This window comes from Jatropha curcas, chromosome 1 (genome assembly GCF_041381405.1).
Source record: "Jatropha curcas cultivar XTBG-Jc1 chromosome 1, XTBG_Jcur_1.0, whole genome shotgun sequence".
Taxonomy (NCBI): domain Eukaryota; kingdom Viridiplantae; phylum Streptophyta; class Magnoliopsida; order Malpighiales; family Euphorbiaceae; genus Jatropha; species Jatropha curcas.
In genome coordinates, this window is record NC_143151.1 from 26872391 (window position 1) to 26893476 (window position 21086).

General features: G+C 36.2%; 2 protein-coding genes across 2 annotated transcripts; one reads left to right on the forward strand and one right to left on the reverse strand.

Annotated features, from left to right (window-relative positions):
* The first annotated feature begins 1340 nt into the window (after window positions 1–1340).
* On the forward strand, window positions 1341–2333 carry LOC149499257 (uncharacterized). Its single transcript, XM_089726778.1, has 2 exons — window positions 1341–2099; window positions 2207–2333. Exons 1-2 carry the CDS (start codon window positions 1352–1354, stop codon window positions 2233–2235), a joined length of 777 nt encoding a protein of 258 aa, XP_089582904.1. The 5' UTR covers window positions 1341–1351; the 3' UTR covers window positions 2236–2333.
* Window positions 2334–13345: 11012 nt separating this feature from the next.
* LOC149499258 (putative amidase At4g34880) lies at window positions 13346–15504 on the reverse strand. Its single transcript, XM_089715768.1, has 5 exons — window positions 14869–15504; window positions 14548–14762; window positions 14138–14386; window positions 13857–14055; window positions 13346–13774 (listed from the first exon to the last, which is right to left on the reverse strand). Exons 1-5 carry the CDS (start codon window positions 15391–15393, stop codon window positions 13403–13405), a joined length of 1560 nt encoding a protein of 519 aa, XP_089571894.1. The 5' UTR covers window positions 15394–15504; the 3' UTR covers window positions 13346–13402.
* Between the last annotated feature and the right edge of the window lie 5582 nt (window positions 15505–21086).

The window sequence follows — 21086 nt, forward strand, 5'->3', positions numbered from 1 at the left end:
ATTAAATGTAATTTATAAATTTTTTAGATTGGTTTTTCGTATTTTTTTTTATTTATTTGTTTACCCTACTGTTTATAGATTGAGGGTTTTGTTTAATAAAAAAAAATGTATATATATATTTTTGTTCTCACTGTTCTTCGGATTCCCAAGAACAGATAAGAGGTTTTGAACTAACGCCATTAACGATTAATTGTTCGTTTGGTATTTTTTTTTTTCTTTGCTGGCTGGATCTTGTTAAAAAAAAAAAAAAAAAAAAAAAAAAAAAAAAAAACCTCCATTGTTGGCGGCGGAAAGGAGTTTCCGTCTCTTGTTGGTTTTAGGGTTAGGGATGAAAAAATAACAGTTAGGTCCCTGGAAAATTTCATATTAGATTCCTAATTTTATGTTTTTTTCGTATTAGTCCCTTAATTTTCTGTAATTTCATATTGGTCCCTTAATTTTCTGTAACTTCAGATTAGGTCTTTTAATTTTCTATAACTTCAGATTAGGTCCCTAAATTTTCTGTAACTTCAGATTAGGTCCCTAAATTTTCTGTAACTTCAGATTAGGCCCCTAATCTTCTGTTTTTCGTATTAGGCCCTTAAATTTCTGTTTTCTTTCGTTTAGACCCCAAACTTTATTTATTCAAATTTATGTAGTCCAATTTTATAACTTAGTCTCTAATTTAGTGACTTAAAGACTAGATTATAATTTTTTTTTTTTGGACTAAATAATTTTAGATTATTAAATATTTAGACAATCAATTCATTTAATTGCAATTGTTTTGTTTTAATTACAATTAAATGATTTAATTTGTCGACTTGAGATTAAATTTTGGAGTGATTAAGTCCCTATTGTGTTTGATATTTGTTAAAATAAATTGATTTGATCAATAAGTCACCAAAGTGACCTCTATTGCTTGAATTGATTTATTTTAGAATATTAGACAGGTGTATTAGAATTCGTTGCGGATAGTTAATCGGCCCAAAGGAAGGTTGCTATCTGGCTGAGTTTTGAATACATGTTTGGCAATAAATATGTGATAATTGTTTGATTATTTTCCATGATAATGATATATCGGCCCAAAGGAAGATTTATTATTTGTCAGGACTATGTTATCAATATTTGATTGCTGCATTGAGATACTAATTACAAGTTAATGTTTTACATCCAAAGATGAGAATATTAATGTTGTGTCTGTATCTTATTTCCATTTTTTAATCTCTACTTATGTGAATTGTTTCATTTGTGGATTGTGAGCTTATACTTATCTATTTGTTTATTTTCTCTGATATCAGCTAACATGTCATTTAATCCTGATTGTGTCCCTAAACTTGAGGGATCAAATTTTGAGACTTGGAAATCAGACATTATGATCTTTCTGGGCTGTATGGATTTGGATCTTGCATTCAGGATGGACGAACCTGCTCCTCTTACTGATACGAGCACTGATGTTCAAAGGGTTCAGTATGAGAAGTGGGAGCGTTCTAATCGCTTAGGTCTGATGATCATGCAGAAAGGAGTCCCAGAACATGTTCGAGACTCTGTCTCAGCTGAAAAGAACAATGCTCAAAACTATCTTGCCGAGCTGGAGAGGGCTTATGTCAAGAATGACAAAGCCGAAGTGGGAACACTTTTAGGAAAATTAACCTCCATGAAGTTTGCTGGCAATGGTGGTGTTCGGGAGCATATTCTTAGCATGTCTCAGATTGCAAAGAGACTGAAGGCGCTGGGTATGGCTTTACCAGATGACCTTTTAGTCCATTTGGTTATGAATTCTCTTCCTTCTCAGTATGGACAAATTAGGACTTCCTATAATTGTCAGCCGAATAAATGGACTCTTAACGAGCTCATTTCTCATTGTGTTGATGAGGAGGAAAAGATGAATTCTAACAAAAGAGAGAGTGCTCATTTTGTCTCTTCAGCTGGGAAGGGTAAGAACAAGAAAAGAAAGAAGCCTTCTGCAAAGCCTGTTGAAAAGGCTATTGAGAAACCTGCTGCTGCTACTGCTGTAGATCCAGTACAAAAGAAGCCTTATGTGCCAAAATGCTTCTTTTGTGGAAAGACGGATCACTTGAGAAAGGACTGTCCTAAATTTGCTATTTGGCTTGCAAAGAAGGGTAAGTATCTTGTTTTAGTCTGTTGTGAAGTTAATTTAACTTCAGCTCCTAAAAACACTTATTGGATGGATTCTGGTGCTACCGCTCATATAGGTGTTTCGTTGTAGGGCTGCCTCAACTACAGAAAGCCAACTGACGGTGAAAGATACGTCTATGTAGGAAATGGCGATCCGGTTGAAGTAGAGGCAATTGGACATTTTAGATTATGTTTAAATAAATTATAAACGATACTGTGACATCCTACCGAGTCGAGTCTTAGAGTCGAGTCGAGTCGAGTCGAGTTGAACCAAACCCGGTTGGGGTAGAATGGGATTATAAGTGGACTTACTTGAGTGAGAGAAAAAGATCAAAGCATATGGGTGAGGATTGATTTGCATTAAAAGATCAAGCTTGGGTATTAAGTAATAGCCTTTTTCTAATTGAGGTACCAGTTAGGAAGTTTTACATAAAATCCCTTGATATTTGATGGCCTACCCGTAATACCCATTTCACTTTCCCATTTTCATGTTTATCTTCATCTTCTTCCTTTCCTCTTCCACCTTTCTTTCAATTTTCATGGTAGTTAAGCCTTAACTTCAACTTCTCTTCTATCCAAGTAAGTAAACCTTCTTGAAGTTCATAGTTGAAGCATTTGGTGCTATTATTTTAGAATTCATAAGAATTCTCATTTATAGGTGAAGGGAGTTCAAGGAGTGTAGAGAAAAGAAGTTAAAGAAGAACTCAAGCTTTTTGGAGTAAAGGTTTGATATCTCTTTTCATTTACCATTTTCTTTGCATGAGAATTTGTGTGGTGTGTTGCTAATGAGACAATATTGCTTCATGTTGAGTGGGAGGACTGGTAATGGGGAGAAAACAGGGGAGGTATTGAATAAATGAAGTAAATATTGAGTTTATGTTGAAACAGAGCTTACTGGAAATTTTACCAGGAACTTCATCTTGATTTTGACCCCATTTAATGATGGAATTAGGAAGTGTCATAGAAGAGTTATTTGTTCCTCTATGTGTTAGCTTTACATGGGTTTTTGAACCATCCAAATCGGAGTTGTATATTGAGAGATATGACCAAAAGAGTAGAGACTGTGCAGGTTGGAAAACGCGAAGCGCGCGCGCGACTTGCATGACGAGTTCGCGTTGCACTTCTCGCGCTCGCGAATTTGAACTACGCGCTCGCGACTTGTGTTTTCATGCATTTTTGGACTTCATTTTCAATGCAATTGTATTCCTTTGCTTCACTTATATGCCTCCAATCATTTTAACATCAAAATACAACATGAGAACATGTATCAAAACAACATTCAAGCATGCAAATGATGTGAAATCAAATAAACATTATGAATTATGAAGTTATGAACTATGAATATGATGTTGTGTTATATTATTGACATACCAACATTATGCTCCATTGAGGTTAGGTAGAAACCATGTAGATAAGGCTATGTCGCGACATAGGATAGCAGATCTGCACCCCATACAGTTTGATACTCCGGCTACAGGCCGTTGAGTGGATATGATTATATATGGGCCATAGCAGCCAAGCATACAGTATTCATCCAGTTTCATACAGTTTTTCTTATCACTTCGGTTTCACTATAACCTTATGGAGCCATACAGATACCTTGACATAACATTTCATGAATCATACAGTATTATAAACAGTACTAAGGATAATCAAGGTATAATGAAAGGATCATGCTATATGTGCCTATATGTTTAGTTATCCATATGCATTTACATGCTTATATCTATCTATGTATGTGCTTAATTGTTTCTTTATCTGTTGAGATATCCACTGAGCTTTATTTGCTCAGCGAGTTACCTGTTTAACTCGCAGGTTTTGAGTTTGGACCGTAGAGAGTTGGCTTACAACTGCTGCAGTTCATCTGTAGAAGACTCAGTCTTCAGGGTAGCTACTCATTTGGATGTGTATTTTTGTCTACCCTTTTTATGGCATGTACAGGGCACACAGTTGGGCCCATTTCATTTTGATACTAGTATCATGTCTTGTAAATATTAATTACATTATTTTTTTTGTAAACAACATCAGCATGATATTATATTCAATATACATTATGATTTCAGCATGTTAGGCCATACAGTGAACCAGTTTGTAGCGTCTCGGTTCGGTTCATTCGGGTTTACGGGTGGACCGGGAAGGGATGTTACAAATTTTGGTATCAGGGCCCTAGGTTCAGTTTCCCCGGGCTTGCATGCATAAGTCACTATAGTGTACATGCCATGTTTACCCTGATGAACTAAGCAGTTGTTGTTCTTTTAGGAGGATGTCACAGGAAGGTGAGAGCGAGTCATACGCCTCCAGAGCAGTGGAGGGTGAGGCTCTAGTAGCACCAGGTCAAGCCAGAGCAGTGGAGGTTGAGGCTCCAATAGCACCCGGGCAAGAGGTGTTGTTAAAGCAACTTGCAGAGACTTTTCGACAGATTGCAGGGGTGATACCTCAAGCACCAATAGTAGTAGAAAGAGAAAGAAAGCCCCCACTAGAGAAGCTTCGGAAATATGGGGCAAAAGAATTCAGTGCTAACAAGGATGATAGTCCAGAAATAGCTGAGTATTGGTTAGATGGGACATCGAGAGTTCTGGAACAATTACAATGTACACCAGAGGACAAGTTGGTTTGTGCCACATCATTGCTCATAGATGAGGCATATACATGGTGGACTACTGTTTAGCAGTGGGTATCAGCAGAGCAGCGTACATGGCAATTCTTCTTGGATGAATTCAAGAAAAAGTTCATCACAGAGGCTTACCTAGATGCAAGAAGGAAAGAATTCTTATACCTGAGGCAGAACAGAATGTCAGTTTCAGAATACGAAAGAGAATTCACCAGGCTCAGCAGGTATGGTAAGGGGATAGTGGCTACAGAAGCCGAGAGGTGTAAAAAGTTTCAGGAAGGCCTGAATGATGAGATTCAGATGGGAGTGGTAGCTTCCAGATTCAGAGAGTTCTCAGCTTTGGTAGAGGCAGCTCAGGAGATAGAGCGAATTCAGGCCAGTCAGCGTACCAGACGCCAGCGGTCTCAGCAGAGGAGAGACCAGACTCAGAGTGCACCCAGTACCTATCAGTTAGAAAGCAAGAGATTCAGAGGTGCTAGTAGCTCAGCTAGTTCTAGACCTCCCTTTAGCCATGGCACAGCTAGGGGTGCTAACATGCCAGCGGTATCAGTTGTGGCTAGTTCTGCCGGTGGTAGTCGAGGTTCAGGCAGAGGAACTGGTAGAGGCACCGGTAGAGGTGCAGAGTCAGCCGGTTATACTTTTCCACCTTGTGCGCATTGTGGCAGACGGCATGGTGGAGATTGTTGGTTGGTGACTGGTAAATGTTGGATATGCGGAGCATCAGACCATCAGAAGAAGGATTGTCCGAAGAGGGCAAAAGTTCCTACACAGTTCATAGAAGGCAGAGGTAGAGGTGAGAGCTCCGGAGGGCAGAGACAGCAATCAGAGACTGTGGACAGACCTGATACTAGAGGTCCAGCCAGGGTCTATGCTATGCGAGCCAGAGAAGATGAGGAAGCTCCAGATGTAATAGTTGGTGAGTTTTCCTTATGTGATCGTACAGTTTATGCTTTAATTGATCCTGGCTCATCTCATTCATACATTAGTGTACCTAAACCTTGGGTTAAAGGGTTAGAAGTTGCATTTGTGAGTCAGGGTATGTTAGTTACTAATCCATTAGGCGATGTAGTACAAACTCATACAGTGGTCGAAGGATGTCCAATTGTTATTCATGGAAAAGAGTTTCCCAGAGATCTTATGGAGTTGCCATTTAGAGAATTTGATGTTATTTTGGGTATGGATTGGCTATCCAGACATCAGGCTATAGTTGATTGTGCAAAGAAAAGGGTGACACTATATACAACAGCAGGGGAAGAGATTACAGTAGTCGGAAAGCGGCGAGAGTTTCTGGGTAATGTGATATCAGCCATGGCAGCAAAGAGATTAATTCAGAAAGGTTGTGAAGCATACTTGGTATGTGCATTACAAGCAGAGGAAGAACAGTCAGTAGTGCAAGATATACCAACAATGTGTGATTATCCAGACGTATTTCCAGAAGAGTTACCAGGGTTACCACCAAGGAGGGAAGTGGAGTTTACTATAGATGTCTATCCTGGAGCAGCACCAGTATCAATTGCACCTTATAGAATGGCACCAGCAGAGTTAAAAGAGTTAAAGATTCAGCTACAGGAGTTATTGGATAAAGGCTTTATCAGACCCAGTGTATCACCTTGGGGAGCACCGGTGTTATTTGTAAAGAAGAAAGATGGATCATTCAGATTGTGCATTGACTACAGACAACTGAACAAATTGACAATCAAGAATAAGTATCCATTGCCTCGAATCGATGATTTGTTTGATCAGCTAAAAGGTGCAGGTATGTTTTCTAAGATCGACCTTAGGTCGGGATACCATCAGTTGCGGATAAAGGAAGAAGATATCGCTAAGACTGCATTCAGGACCCGATATGGTCACTATGAATTTTTAGTCATGCCATTCAGTCTCACAAATGCACCAGCGGTTTTCATGGATCTCATGAACCGCGTGTTTCATTCATATCTGGATCAGTTTGTGGTGGTGTTTATAGATGACATTTTGGTCTACTCCAAAGATAAGGTCGAACATGATAAACATTTGCGGATTGTACTTCAGACACTGAGGGATAAACAGTTGTATGCCAAGCTCAGTAAGTGTGAGTTTTGGCTGGAAGAAGTTTCTTTCTTAGGACATGTGTTGTCATCGGAGGGTATCAGAGTGGATCCTCAGAAGATTGAAGCCATTGTTGATTGGAGACCACCCAGAAACGTCACAGAAGTTCGAAGTTTTCTGGGTTTAGCCAGTTATTACAGAAGGTTCGTAAAGGGATTCTCCATCATTGCATCACCTTTAACACGACTATTGAAGAAAGCAGTTGTATTCCAATGGGATGATAGATGTCAGCAGAGTTTTGAGACTTTGAAGAAAAAGTTGACTGAAGCACCAGTGTTGACCCAGCCAGTGTCAGGTAAGGACTTTGAGATTTACAGTGATGCCTCTCATACTGGGTTAGGATGTGTACTCATGCAAGACAGAAAAGTGGTAGCTTATGTCTCTAGACAATTGAAGCCACATGAATTGAATTATCCAACCCATGATTTAGAATTGGCAGCCATTGTTCTAGCATTCAAAGTATGGCGGCATTATCTGTACGGTGAAAAGTGTTACATTTACACAAATCATCAGAGTTTAAAGTATCTACCGACACAGAAAGATTTGAATTCAAGACAACGGAAGTGGATGCAGATTCTGGCTAATTATGATTATGTCATTAATTACCATCCGGGCAAAGCTAACGTGGTAGCTGATGCCCTTAGCCGGAAATCATTATTTGCTTTGAGAGCCATGAGAATTAGCATGGAGTTGCAACAGCAGGGAGTTATTCTAGCACAGATGCAAGTACAGCCATCTTGGGTTCAGGAAGTTGCAGAGGCACAGAAGAAAGATGCACAAACAGCACTATGGGTGAAACAAGTACAGGAAGATCATGGTGGGAAATTCAGATTGGATAACAGTGGAGTCTTATTCTATGAAGACCGAGTTGTTGTACCACAGATAGGGGAGCTTAGACAAAAGATTCTGCATGAAGCTCATAACAGTCCATATACAATGCATCCAGGTAGTACCAAGATGTATCAAGATTTGAAGAAAGGTTATTGGTGGCCGGGCATGAAGAAAGATATCGGAAATGTTGTAACAAGATGTTTAACATGTCAACAAGTAAAAGCAGAACATCAACTACCATCTGGGTTACTTCATCCAATAACAGTGCCAACATGGAAGTGGGATCAGATCACGATGGATTTTGTTACTGGATTACCTCAGACGCAGCGGAAGCATGATGCAGTATGGGTAATTGTAGACAGATTAACTAAGTCTGCACACTTTCTACCAGTTCGGATGGACTATTCTCTGGACAAGTTAGCAGACATTTATGTTAGCGAAATAGTTCGACTACATGGAGTTCCATCATCCATTATCTCTGATCGTGATCCAAGGTTTAAATCGAAGTTTTGGGGTAAACTGCAGGAAGCATTAGGGACGAGATTGCATTTCAGCACTGCATTTCATCCTCAAACCGATGGCCAATCAGAGAGAGTCATTCAGATCCTGGAAGACATGATGAGATCATATGTGATAGAATTTGAAGGCAGTTGGGACAGATATGTACCTCTCATGGAGTTTGCCTACAACAACAGCTATCAATCAAGCATTAAGATGGCACCATATGAAGCATTGTATGGTAGACCATGTAGGACACCTGTGTGTTGGACAGAACTGAGTGAGAAGAAGATTTTGGGTCCAGATTTGGTTAGAGAAGCAGAAGAGAAAGTGGAAATCATCAGAAAACGGCTGAAAGAAGCAAGTGATCGACAAAAGTCTTATGCTAATTTAAAGAGAAAGGATATTGAGTACTCGGTTGGTGATAAGGTATTTCTGAAAGTTTCACCATGGAAAAAGATCCTAAGGTTTGGACGAAAGGGTAAGCTTAGCCCTAGGTTCATTGGTCCATACGAGATTGTTGAACGTGTAGGACCATTAGCCTATCGCCTAGCGTTACCTTCAACCTTAGATCGAATTCATAATGTCTTTCACGTATCAATGTTAAGGAGATACAGATCAGACCCATCACATGTGTTATCAGCAGAAGAGATTGAAATTCAGCCGGATCTCACTTATGAAGAAGAACCTGTTCAGATCCTAGCCAGAGAAGTTAAGGAATTGCGGAACAAGAAAATAGCATTGGTAAAAGTTCTTTGGAGGAATCATAAGACAGAAGAAGCAACTTGGGAATCTGAAGACACCATGCGACAACAGTATCCGCAATTGTTCACAACAGGTAAACTTCGAGACGAAGTTTTTATTTAGGAGGGGAGAATTGTGACATCCTACCGAGTCGAGTCTTAGCATAGAGTTGAGTCGAGTCGAGTCGAGTTGAACCAAACCCGGTTGGGGTAGAATGGGATTACAAGTGGACTTACTTGAGTGAGAGAAAAAGATCAAAGCATATGGGTGAGGATTGATTTGCATTAAAAGATCAAGCTTGGGTATTAAGTGATAGCCTTTTTCTAATTGAGGTACCAGTTAGGAAGTTTTACATAAAATCCCTTGATATTTGATGGCCTACCCTTTTCTAATTGAGGTACCAGTTAGGAAGTTTTACATAAAATCCCTTGATATTTGATGGCCTACCCGTAATACCCATTTCACTTTCCCATTTTCATGTTTATCTTCATCTTCTTCCTTTCCTCTTCCACCTTCCTTTCAATTTTCATGGTAGTTAAGCCTTAACTTCAACTTCTCTTCTATCCAAGTAAGTAAACCTTCTTGAAGTTCATAGTTGAAGCATTTGGTGCTATTATTTTAGAATTCATAAGAATTCTCATTTATAGGTGAAGGGAGTTCAAGGAGTGTAGAGAAAAGAAGTTAAAGAAGAACTCAAGCTTTTTGAAGTAAAGGTTTGATATCTCTTTTCATTTACCATTTTCTTTGCATGAGAATTTGTGTGGTGTGTTGCTAATGAGACAATATTGCTTCATGTTGAGTGGGAGGACTGGTAATGGGGAGAAAACAGGGGAGGTATTGAATAAATGAAGTAAATATTGAGTTTATGTTGAAACAGAGCTTACTGGAAATTTTACCAGGAATTTCATCTTGATTTTGACCCCATTTAATGATGGAATTAGGAAGTGTCATAGAAGAGTTATTTGTTCCTCTATGTGTTAGCTTTACATGGGTTTTTGAACCATCCAAATCGGAGTTGTATATTGAGAGATATGACCAAAAGAGTACAGACTGTGCAGGTTGGAAAACGCGAAGCGCGCGCGCGACTTGCATGACGAGTTCGCGTTGCACTTCTCGCGCTCGCGAATTTGAACTACGCGCTCGCGACTTATGTTTTCATGCATTTTTGGACTTCATTTTCAATGCAATTGTATTCCTTTGCTTCACTTATATGCCTCCAATCATTTTAACATCAAAATACAACATGAGAACATGTATCAAAACAACATTCAAGCATGCAAATGATGTGAAATCAAATAAACATTATGAATTATGAAGTTATGAACTATGAATATGATGTTGTGTTATATTATTGACATACCAACATTATGCTCCATTGAGGTTAGGTAGAAACCATGTAGATAAGGCTATGTCGCGACATAGGATAGCAGATCTGCACCCCATACAGTTTGATACTCCGGCTACAGGCCGTTGAGTGGATATGATTATATATGGGCCATAGCAGCCAAGCATACAGTATTCATCCAGTTTCATACAGTTTTTCTTATCACTTCGGTTTCACTATAACCTTATGGAGCCATACAGATACCTTGACATAACATTTCATGAATCATACAGTATTATAAACAGTACTAAGGATAATCAAGGTATAATGAAAGGATCATGCTATATGTGCCTATATGTTTAGTTATCCATATGCATTTACATGCTTATATCTATCTATGTATGTGCTTAATTGTTTCTTTATCTGTTGAGATATCCACTGAGCTTTATTTGCTCAGCGAGTTACCTGTTTAACTCGCAGGTTTTGAGTTTGGACCGTAGAGAGTCGGCTTACAACTGCTGCAGTTCATCTGTAGAAGACTCAGTCTTCAGGGTAGCTACTCATTTGGATGTGTATTTTTGTCTACCCTTTTTATGGCATGTACAGGGCACACAGTTGGGCCCATTTCATTTTGATACTAGTATCATGTCTTGTAAATATTAATTACATTATTTTTTTGTAAACAACATCAGCATGATATTATATTCAATATACATTATGATTTCAGCATGTTAGGCCATACAGTGAACCAGTTTGTAGCGTCTCGGTTCGGTTCATTCGGGTTTACGGGTGGACCGGGAAGGGATGTTACAGATACGCTCAAAGCACGGGCCTTCACGTAGATGCTATTATAAACCCAAACCTGATCCTAGGCATGGCCGGTTCAGTGAACCGCCGGTTCCGGTTCACTGAACCGCCGGTTCGAGATGTTTAAAATTTTGAACCGGAACCGACCCTTGAACCTCCGGTTTCGGTCCGGTTTCGGTTCCGGCACGGTTCAGCACGGTTCCGGCGAACCGACGGTTCAAATTACTATTTCGATTCGGTTCCAGCATTACGCAAATTTTTTAAAAAATAATAAAATTTTGATTCCGAATTCATGAATAAATAATAATTTTAAAATGTTTAAATTTTATTAACTAAATGAATTATTATAAATTTTAAAAGAAAAACATCTATTAACTAACTTAGAACTATTATTACATTAAATTTACAAATTTTGCTAATTTACTAATATAAAAAACTATAAATGGAATATAAAATTAATGGAATGAGTTGGAAATTATTATTTTCAAATACTAAGAAAATTATTTAAAAAATCAAATGAAGTAAATTTATAAATGGAAAAATTTGAGATTAGAGAAAGGATTTGGAATTGGATGTAAGAAAATAAAAAATAAACAATAGATAATTCCAATATTAAGGAAAATAAAGCAATAGAAAAAATAATGAACTATGAAAATTTGAGAGAATTTTGATTGAGAATAAGAGAAGAGTTAGGATATAATTGATTGTGAAATAAAAAAATCATCAACTCATCATATTTATACATGTGTCTCATTTATTAGTTTTCCAAATTGTCCCTTATATAATTTAGTAAATTACAGTAAATAAATGATTAAAATGAATAAAATTTATTTACCAAAAAATAAATAAAACACACTTATCATATCAAAAACTATCCGTTACACTCTTTTTTTGTATACTTGAAAGTATTTTTTTTATATAAATCAACTATTCATGTATCATTTTTTATATAAATTAAGTCAAAAAATGTGTATTTTTTTCACAATTTTTTATAACTTATGTACCATTTTACTTCTTTTCACCATAAATCAAATCAACTACAATCAAATCAATTGATATAAATTTTTTTATAAAAATTTTAAGCTACAATTTTTTGTGTATCCGGTTCGAACCGGACCGGAACCGCCGGTTCACCGCCGGTTACGGGCCGGTTTCGGTTCATATTCTAACATCCACATGAACCTTAACCGGCCCTTGAACCGCCGGTTCCGGTTCAAAATTATGAACCGCCGGTTTCGGTCCGATTCCGGTTCGTCTACAGTACGATTCGGTTCCGGTTCGGTTCCGGTTAGAACCGAACCGGTGGCCATGCCTACCTGATCCCACACCCGAAATTCAAACCCCAGAGGTTTAAAATTTTATTATCTTATTAAAATTATAGTATAAAGGTTTTAATAAATTGGGTTACTTGTAATAAATTATCTAGATAAATTATAATTTTACTTAATTAGTTTTGTCTAGTAAAATAATTTCACTCTAGTTTTCATATATTAATTTGAATTGATCAAATTTTTAAAATTTTAGATTTTGAAATTAAAATTTAATTTTTAATATTTGATTTAAACTTTAATTTTAAATAATGGAGAAAAATCATAATGATAATTGTCATCTTAGAGTGGTTTTTGTTTGAAAGGTGATTTAGAGAGTTCGTATAATAATATATAATAATATTTTACGTTTATTAATTTTATTATATAATTTTTTAGTTATTCTATTAATTGATTTTTGTTATAATTACACTTAAGAGTCTGACACTATTACATTTGAGTATGATAAGCAAAACAACTTTAGAATTAAAATTTTAATTTATAATTATTAGAACATTTTTATGTATATATTAATTTATGTCACATTTTTATAATTTATGTCACATTTTTATGTATTATATAAATCATCTAGATAAATAATTTAATTTTTTTCAATTCAATATAATTTAATTTTAAAAAAATATAAATCTATGGATAAATACCCACATATAATGGGTACCCATGAATATATCCAAATCCACTGGACTTGAGGATGGGTATAGCATTCCCTACTCATAAGATATTGGGTAGGGTATGAAGATTGATGATGAGATTGGGTTTGAATATAGGTACTACAGAACCCGACCCGAATTGTATCCATTGCCATCTATTAAGTATTGGAAAATGGGAGAATATACGCAGGATTTTTTTTTTTTGAAAAATATACTTAGGTATTTCTTAAAATTTTAGTTTTTTTATATATTTCACTGAATAAAAAAAGGGTGATGATAGATGGAATGAATAGTTCCAACTTCCAAGTCAATTAAAAAAGAGTTGTCGAGAATTCTCAAAGAAAAAAGAGGCGTCCAAAATTGAAAGTTGGATTTTAAATTATGAAACAGACACTCAAATAAACTTCTAAGGTTTGAATGAAGGAGGCTTTCTAATCGTAGTAGCCTGCTCAAAGCCATATGCAATTTCTATCAATTTTGGCTCTGAACCCTTTACTCCACCGAAGCAAATTCCAAAAGGCACTCCCTTCCTATCATAGCCTGCAGGAACACTAATTCCTGGGAATCCTCCAATTGCAAGGATTGTTGAGAACTCTGAACTCCTTTCTACATCGTAAGGACTAACTAATGCATCTAATTTGTGCTTCCTCACTAGTTTCTCCAATCCATTTCTTGAAAGTTGTTTTAAATTTTCTACTGCTAACTTCACTGTACCATTACTTTCTTTCAAGGATTCGGCTGCTTCAAAGAGGTCTTGCTTGTATTCTTTAGTTTTTTCCTGCATAATCATTCAAATAAAAACAACCTTGTCAAATTAAATTTGGTTGACGATCCTGAACTTTTTATACATATACACTTACCAAGTCAGAGAATTTGCTGTTGAAGACAATGAGGTCCGCTAAGGAACGCACTGGAGATTTCAGTAGATTCTTTAAGTATGCATTAATCGCTGGCTTGAAATCTGCCACCAGCCCGAATCGTTCACCACTTTTGAATGGGTTTATAATCTCATCAATTTTGGATATTTCTAAATGATCTATCAAAATTGCCCCTTTTTGCCTTTGATTTTCAAGGAACATGCATGGCGTTAATATATTAATGCTTGTTTGTTTCAATGTAATACTAAGGTTGCGTCTGGTACCTTATTGTGTGGAGATGGTGCCCAAAAGCTCGAGTTAGAACCAGTCCTTCATCATTGTAGAACTTGAAGAATGGATTCCTCACTATCCCTATTCGCTTCCCTTTAAGCCCATCAGGCTTCAGAAAATGCTTATAGCCACCGTGTGGGATAAACTTTGCTGCAGCTCTAGTTGCTTCACTATCATCATAATCAAAGCCTACAATTTCATCAAGAACATAAACTGCATCTCTTACTGTCCTGCACATAGGTCTGTTCCATGGAAAATAAACTTTAACTTCGAAATAGCTAGTAAAATCATTAAGAACATACAAAGCATCCCATTTAGCATTTAAATCAAAATTTACTTTTCAATAAACATAAAGTGTTGGTTATTTTGGAATGGATATAATTCATTTTTTTACATCACTTACCCAACTGAATCCTGTCTAGGAGAAATAGGAACAACTCCAGCCCTACTAGTGAGTCCAACAGTTGGTTTGATGCCAACTATTGAGTTAGTACTGGATGGACATAAGATAGAGCCATCAGTCTCAGTCCCTAATGATACTGCTACTAAATTTGCTGCTACTGATATAGCTGACCCACTACTTGATCCACATGGATCAGCTGATAGAACATATGGATTCTGCAACCATTTAATGCATTATTTATTAATCAATTAGCGATGGAACATGACAAAGTAAAAAAGAAAAAAAGAAGCAATTTCACAAAAATTAGAGGTAGAAGATGACTTTTCCTTGGCCGCTTCTTGCACAAAAACCATTGGGCAAGTAATTAGATCTAAAAGCAGCCCATTCAGTCATGCTAGCCTTTCCTAATATGATAGCTCCGGCTTTTCTCAACTTGGCCACCACACCTGCATCCTTAGGCACGACTGAGCCGAGCAGGGCGAATGACCCAGCTGTAGTATTGAGCTTGTCTTTTGTGGCAATGTTATCTTTGAGCAGAATGGGGATGCCATGTAAACTAGGCAATGATCCAACTGGCTTAGCCTTACGCTCTTGGTCAGCCTTATCGGCTAGATAGAGCGCGTCAGGGTTCACTTCTATGACCCCTCTAAGAAGTGGGTTTAGTTTGTGGATTCGTTTAAGGTAGAAATGAACTAGCTTTCTCGAAGTTAATTTGTTTTGGTTAAAAGCTAGTTGAAGATCATCTATGGTTGCTTCTTTAATGGAGAATGCAGTTGCTTTCTTGATGTAGAACCCATATAATAGTATGGATATGAAAATAGAAAGAAGAAGTGAATTCGTAGACATGGCTTGGTTTCAGTTCAGGTCTAGACTTTGGGTGTGGAGGAGAGGAGAAATTGACTTTTAAGTCTTTTCTTTTTTTTGATTCAATTATTCAATGGTTGGAGAAGAAAACATGATAAGGAGATAGGATTTGCTATTGGTTAGGACTTATAGTGGAAACGCAGTGTTTTAATAATTGCGCGCACTAAGGGAAAAAAGGTCTTGTATTCATTATTTTTTTCAGAACTTTTTTGGCACATGGGTAAATTTTCAATTAAAAAAAAAAAAAAAAAAGCATATCTTGAGACAAATGAATATGCACATTATTAAAATAACAAATAAATCACTCTTAAATTCAGCAGATGGTTATTACAGTATCAAAATTTGGATCCCTGAAAAATGTATTTATAGAAAGATGCAAACAAACTCTGAAATAAATTAGGCTCGGTGCCGAAAAAATGTGGAAATATTGATTGAAGAAAAAAAAAAAAAGAAAATTTTCATTTTATTATCTATAATTTATAATATATTTAAGAGTGTGAATGAAGAGGAAAATATTAATATTGATAAAAATAATCCTACTCAATTTATAGATCGATAAAAATAATTTTAAAAATTTTAATTTATTGATTGAAAATATAGAGTTAATTAGTTTTATTGGGGTAAAAAATAAAATAAAAAATTATTAAAAGAAAAAATAAATCTTTAATAATATACAAAATAATTATAAATTTAATAAAGTGGAAATTTTAATATAATCTCTATTTAAGAAGTTTTATATTAATTAAAAATTTTAAATTATATCCTATTGCCGAAGTTTTGTCATATCTTAATTAGTAATTATAATCTTACCATAGAAATTTTGTCATATCTTAATTAGATATTATTTATTATAAATCACCATTATATATATAGACACAGTTTATTTACACGAGTTTTACTTTCAAGAATTTCTTTATTTTTGTTGTCAAGGATTTCGTGATTAAAGGTACGTCAAATATTCATAGCTTAACTTATTATTGTTAGTCATTGATATGATAATTTTAATTTTTATTAGTTTTAATTTGATGTCAATATTAATCTATGTGCTATTAATCTTATTCATCATCAATTATAATTGAACTTTCAAATTTCCTAAATTTATTTTACTTTATATTTATACATAAAATATTATAATATCTTAAGTCTTTTTATGGTTTCATGTATTCAATTTTTAACTTGTGCCCACTCATATAAGCTGGTTTAACTTTATTTTTATTATAATTTCTATTGCTTATGTTTTAATAGAAAATCATTATTTTCTATAAGAAAAATATTATTTTTATATGTATTGTTGAGTAATATTCTCTTGTTCTATAATAAAATTAAAATTTTTAAATTATTATGAACCTTTTTTTTAATTTTGGATTTATGAATAATTTTATCCAAATTTTACAGAAAAAGAAAATAAATATGGAAGAAAAAAACTGTAAATAAATATTTTATTTAATTATCAATTCTTCTTATAATTTTATTTATATTTTATTAATTATTGCATTCAATTTTTTAACGATCAACATCAAATAGTAAAACATTATGACTTAGATAACAAGTACCAATAATAAGAAGCAACACATGTTCTTAAAAATTATAGCAATTATTATTATTTGATATTAAAAATTGAAAAAATTAAAAATAAAATTATGAAATTTCCTTTAATGCGAATTTCATATATGGCAAGTGAAATATAAAAACATGGCGTCATTCAATTATAATTTCTTCATAAAAACCTCATGAGTGATGGACAGAAGGTTCATCATGAGAAACGTAATTCAAATCCTTATAGGAAAACCATTTAATACAAATATTTTTCGTAGAAAAGTAATTCATGCATTGTCATTATTCATTACAGTTGAGAAAGTGCATTCATCCAAAAACTAGAACATAAACCATTGTAACCATACCCTATAAATAAAAAGCTGTAATATAATCTAACAAGTGTGTGTTCCTCAAATTCAATTTATAAATGGGAGAATTAAACACGATAAAGTTTGAAACCAAACGCAAGAAGTCGTCTCATGGTTGCTTAAAAAAGGTGAAACGACCAAACGGAGCAATTTTAGAACTTCCAAACGACTTGCTGATAAAAGTTCTATCTCATGTAGCTTCCTCCTCGTTGATCGACTTATTCAATGCCAAGTTCAGGTAATGTGTATATTATTTATACATAAAATTAACAGTGGATATTTCTTATCTTGTCTTTTATAGCAATTGATGTTTAGGATAATGCTTATCTAAACCGGGTTTACAAATTTTTGTGTCCATTTATATATAGTTGCAAGAGAATTTTAGAAGCAGCTAAAGATAAGTATGTATACAAACAAGTATCGCTTGGAAGATTTCCTACCCATCCATGGCATGCAATGTTGTGCGGTGCCCACTCAAGTGGGACCCACAGTAAATTTGAAAGGAAAATAAATTGGAAAAGAAAAAGAAAAAAAATCATCACGTTTTGATTTATTTTCAAAGGTTGGCAGCCAACCATTCAAAGGTTAGCATGCCTTTTGACAAACCTGAGTGTCGTGCATTGGTAATGCACGCCTCTCTCATATTCTCCCATTCCCTCTCCTATAAATAGGAGAGGATGTTCCTTATTTTATGTACACACCAGAAATGTAGCGAGAGAGAGTGTTATAGTTTTAGGAAGGGCTTCCTAAAACGAAGGAGAGAAAAATAGTGAGGATTATTTTGGAGTGTTTTTGGGAAACACTTTGCGTGCCACTATTTTTGTATTACTCTCTGTGTGTACCTACTATTGTTTTAATAGTGGAAGAATTATTCGGAGTTCGTCCCGTGGACGTAGCCCTAAACAGTTGAGGGTGAACCACGTAAATTTCTGTGTGTCACATTTTTATTATTCCGCTGCATTAATTTTCTCTTACTCGGTTGAAAGGGCCCAACGAGTGGTATCAGAGCTGATGCCCAACAACTGGTATCAGAGTCGATATCCTAACAAGTGGTATCAGAGCCGAAGGTTTCGACAGGTCCAACTGGTCAGATAGCGGTACCGGATCCGTGGATATATTTTGAAAATAAATATACCATGATGAAGAGAAAATTACAACGAGTCCATTGGTGTTGTCCGCTCGGAAAGATGTTGCAGAATTGACTTAGTGATGAATAGTAAAATAGTAACTTGTGGTTGATGGTGAATAGTTACTATTGGCGTTACTGTTGCTGAGTCCGTTTCAAGTAAGCCCAGCACTATTCACGCATAGTACTATTTACGTGTACAGTTACTATTCATGCATACAGTTACTATTCGAGTATACTGTTACTATTCATTGTCACTATTCACGTATACTACTGTTCACGTATACGATTTATGTTGGTGATGATATTCTGCACAAGTCAAAATGGACAAGCAAAATGATCAGTCTGAATAGCGCGTATTACCATATATGGAGAAATGAGAGATCTCCTTAAGGTAATTAAAATGCATTTGCCTGTGTTTAGTTGAACTAAACCGGATGACAAGACTGATGAGGAATGGGTTTTTGAGCATGCGTCCAAATCTCAGTTGGCAGATTTGATGATGAAGGTTTCTGTAGCACCTTCAGATATGGTCAGTTGAAGCTCACAAAAGGTTTATTTATGGTAGCTAAAGACCGAAAGCTGTACGTGATGCATGCGAAACTCTCCCAAGACACTTTGAGTGTAGCGGAGAATGACAGTACAGTTGACTTATGGCATAAACGACTACGCCACATGAGTTAGAAAACTCTGGCAAGAAGGAACGTACTACCTGGATTGGATGAAGTTCACCTAGACAAGTGTTCTGATTGTATGGCGGGAAAGCAAAACAGAGTAGCTTTCAAGATCACCCCTCCTTCTAGAATGAAGAATCTATTAAATCTGATTCATTCAGATTTGTGTGGACCATTGACGTTGTCATATGGTAGAAATCGATATTTTGTGATATTTATCGATGACCATTCTAGGAAGACTTGGGTATACACATTGAAGCCTTCTAAACCTGGTTCAGAGACAGACAGACAAGAAGCTGAAGTGTATCAGGACAAATAATGGTGGAGAATACACTGGGCCATTTGATGTTTTCTACAAAGAGCATAGCATTCGACATCAAACGACACTTCCCAAGACGCAACAACTGAACAGTTTGGCTGAGAGGATGAACAGAACTTTGATGGAGAGAGTCAGATGTTTACTCTCACATGCAAAGTTGTCTAAAAGATTTTGGGGTGAAGCGTTACTCACAGCAGTTCGCCGTTCACTCTGTTTCCCTCTACAGTATGATACTCCAGAGAGAGTATGGTTAGGAAAGGATGTTTTCTATGATCATTTGCGGGTGTTTGATGCAAAGCCTTCGTACATGTCCCGAAGGATGAACGGTCTAAGCTTGATGTCAAGACTAGATGGTGTGTATTCATTGGCTATGGCCAAGACCAATGTGGCTATAGGTTTTATGACCCAATCCAGAAGACGATTATATGAAATCGTGATGCTGTATTTGTTGAAGATCAGACTATTGAAGATATTGAAGCAGAGTGCCAATAGATCTGATGAAGACTCAACAGACATACAGAGAGTCCCTCCAATAGAACGCAAACAAATTGGAGATGAAGAAAATGTTCCACAAGAACAAGTGCCAGAGTTAGAAGATCCAGAAGTTCCTAATCAGAATGAACCAGATGAAGATTATGTTGTTCATATTCAACCACCAGCACCGGAAGGTTCTCAAACATTAAGAAGATCTAGTAGAGTCTGACAACCATCTACTAGATATCCAGTCAATGAGTATGTACTGACGACTGACGGGGGAGAACCTAAAAGCTTTGAAGAAGCTATGGAAATGAACACAAGAGGAACTGGATTGAAACCATGCAAGATGAAATGAAGTCCTTGCATGAGGATGTAACATTTGAGCTAGTGAAGTTGCCTAAAGGCAAGAAGGCTTTGAAGAACAAGTGGGTGTTCAGTATCAAGCAGGAAGAACACAGCTCCCAACCACAATTCAAAGCTAGACTGGTTGTGAAAATGACATCCATTCGGACAGTGCTCGGAATGGCCACCAGTTTTGAACTGGAAATCGAGCAAATGGATGGAAAGACTACCTTCCTAAATGGAGATTTGGAAGAAGAAATATACATGGAGTTGCCAGAGGATTTCGTAGAAAAAGAGGATTGTGTTTGCAAACTGAAGAAGAGCTTGTACGGCTTGAAGCAGGCACTGAGACAGTGGTACAAGAAGCTTGAGTCTGTTATGGGGGAGCATGGCTACAGAAAGACTACTTCAGATCACTGTGTTTCTATTCTCTGATGATGAGTATATTGTTTTTGCTCTATGTGGTTGATATGGTGACTGTTGGTCAGAATTCTAGCTTGAAGAAACAGCTAAGTAAGTCTTTTGCTATGAAAGACTTGGGACCAGCAAAGCAGATTCTTGGCATGATGATTACAAGGAATCGAAGAGCCAAGAAATTATGGTTGTCACAGGTGAAGTACATTGAGAAAGTACTTCAACGGTTTAGAATGGAGAATGCTAAAGCGGTTAGTTGTCCTCTTACTAATCACTTTAAACTGAGTTCTAAACAGTGCCCTTCTACGGATGGAGAGAAGGAAGAAATGAAAAAGATCTGCAGGTAGTGCCTTGTGTCGAAAGTCTTCCCGACAAAAGGAGATCGGGCGGCGTGTCCCGCAAAGTTGTAGCGGCGGTAC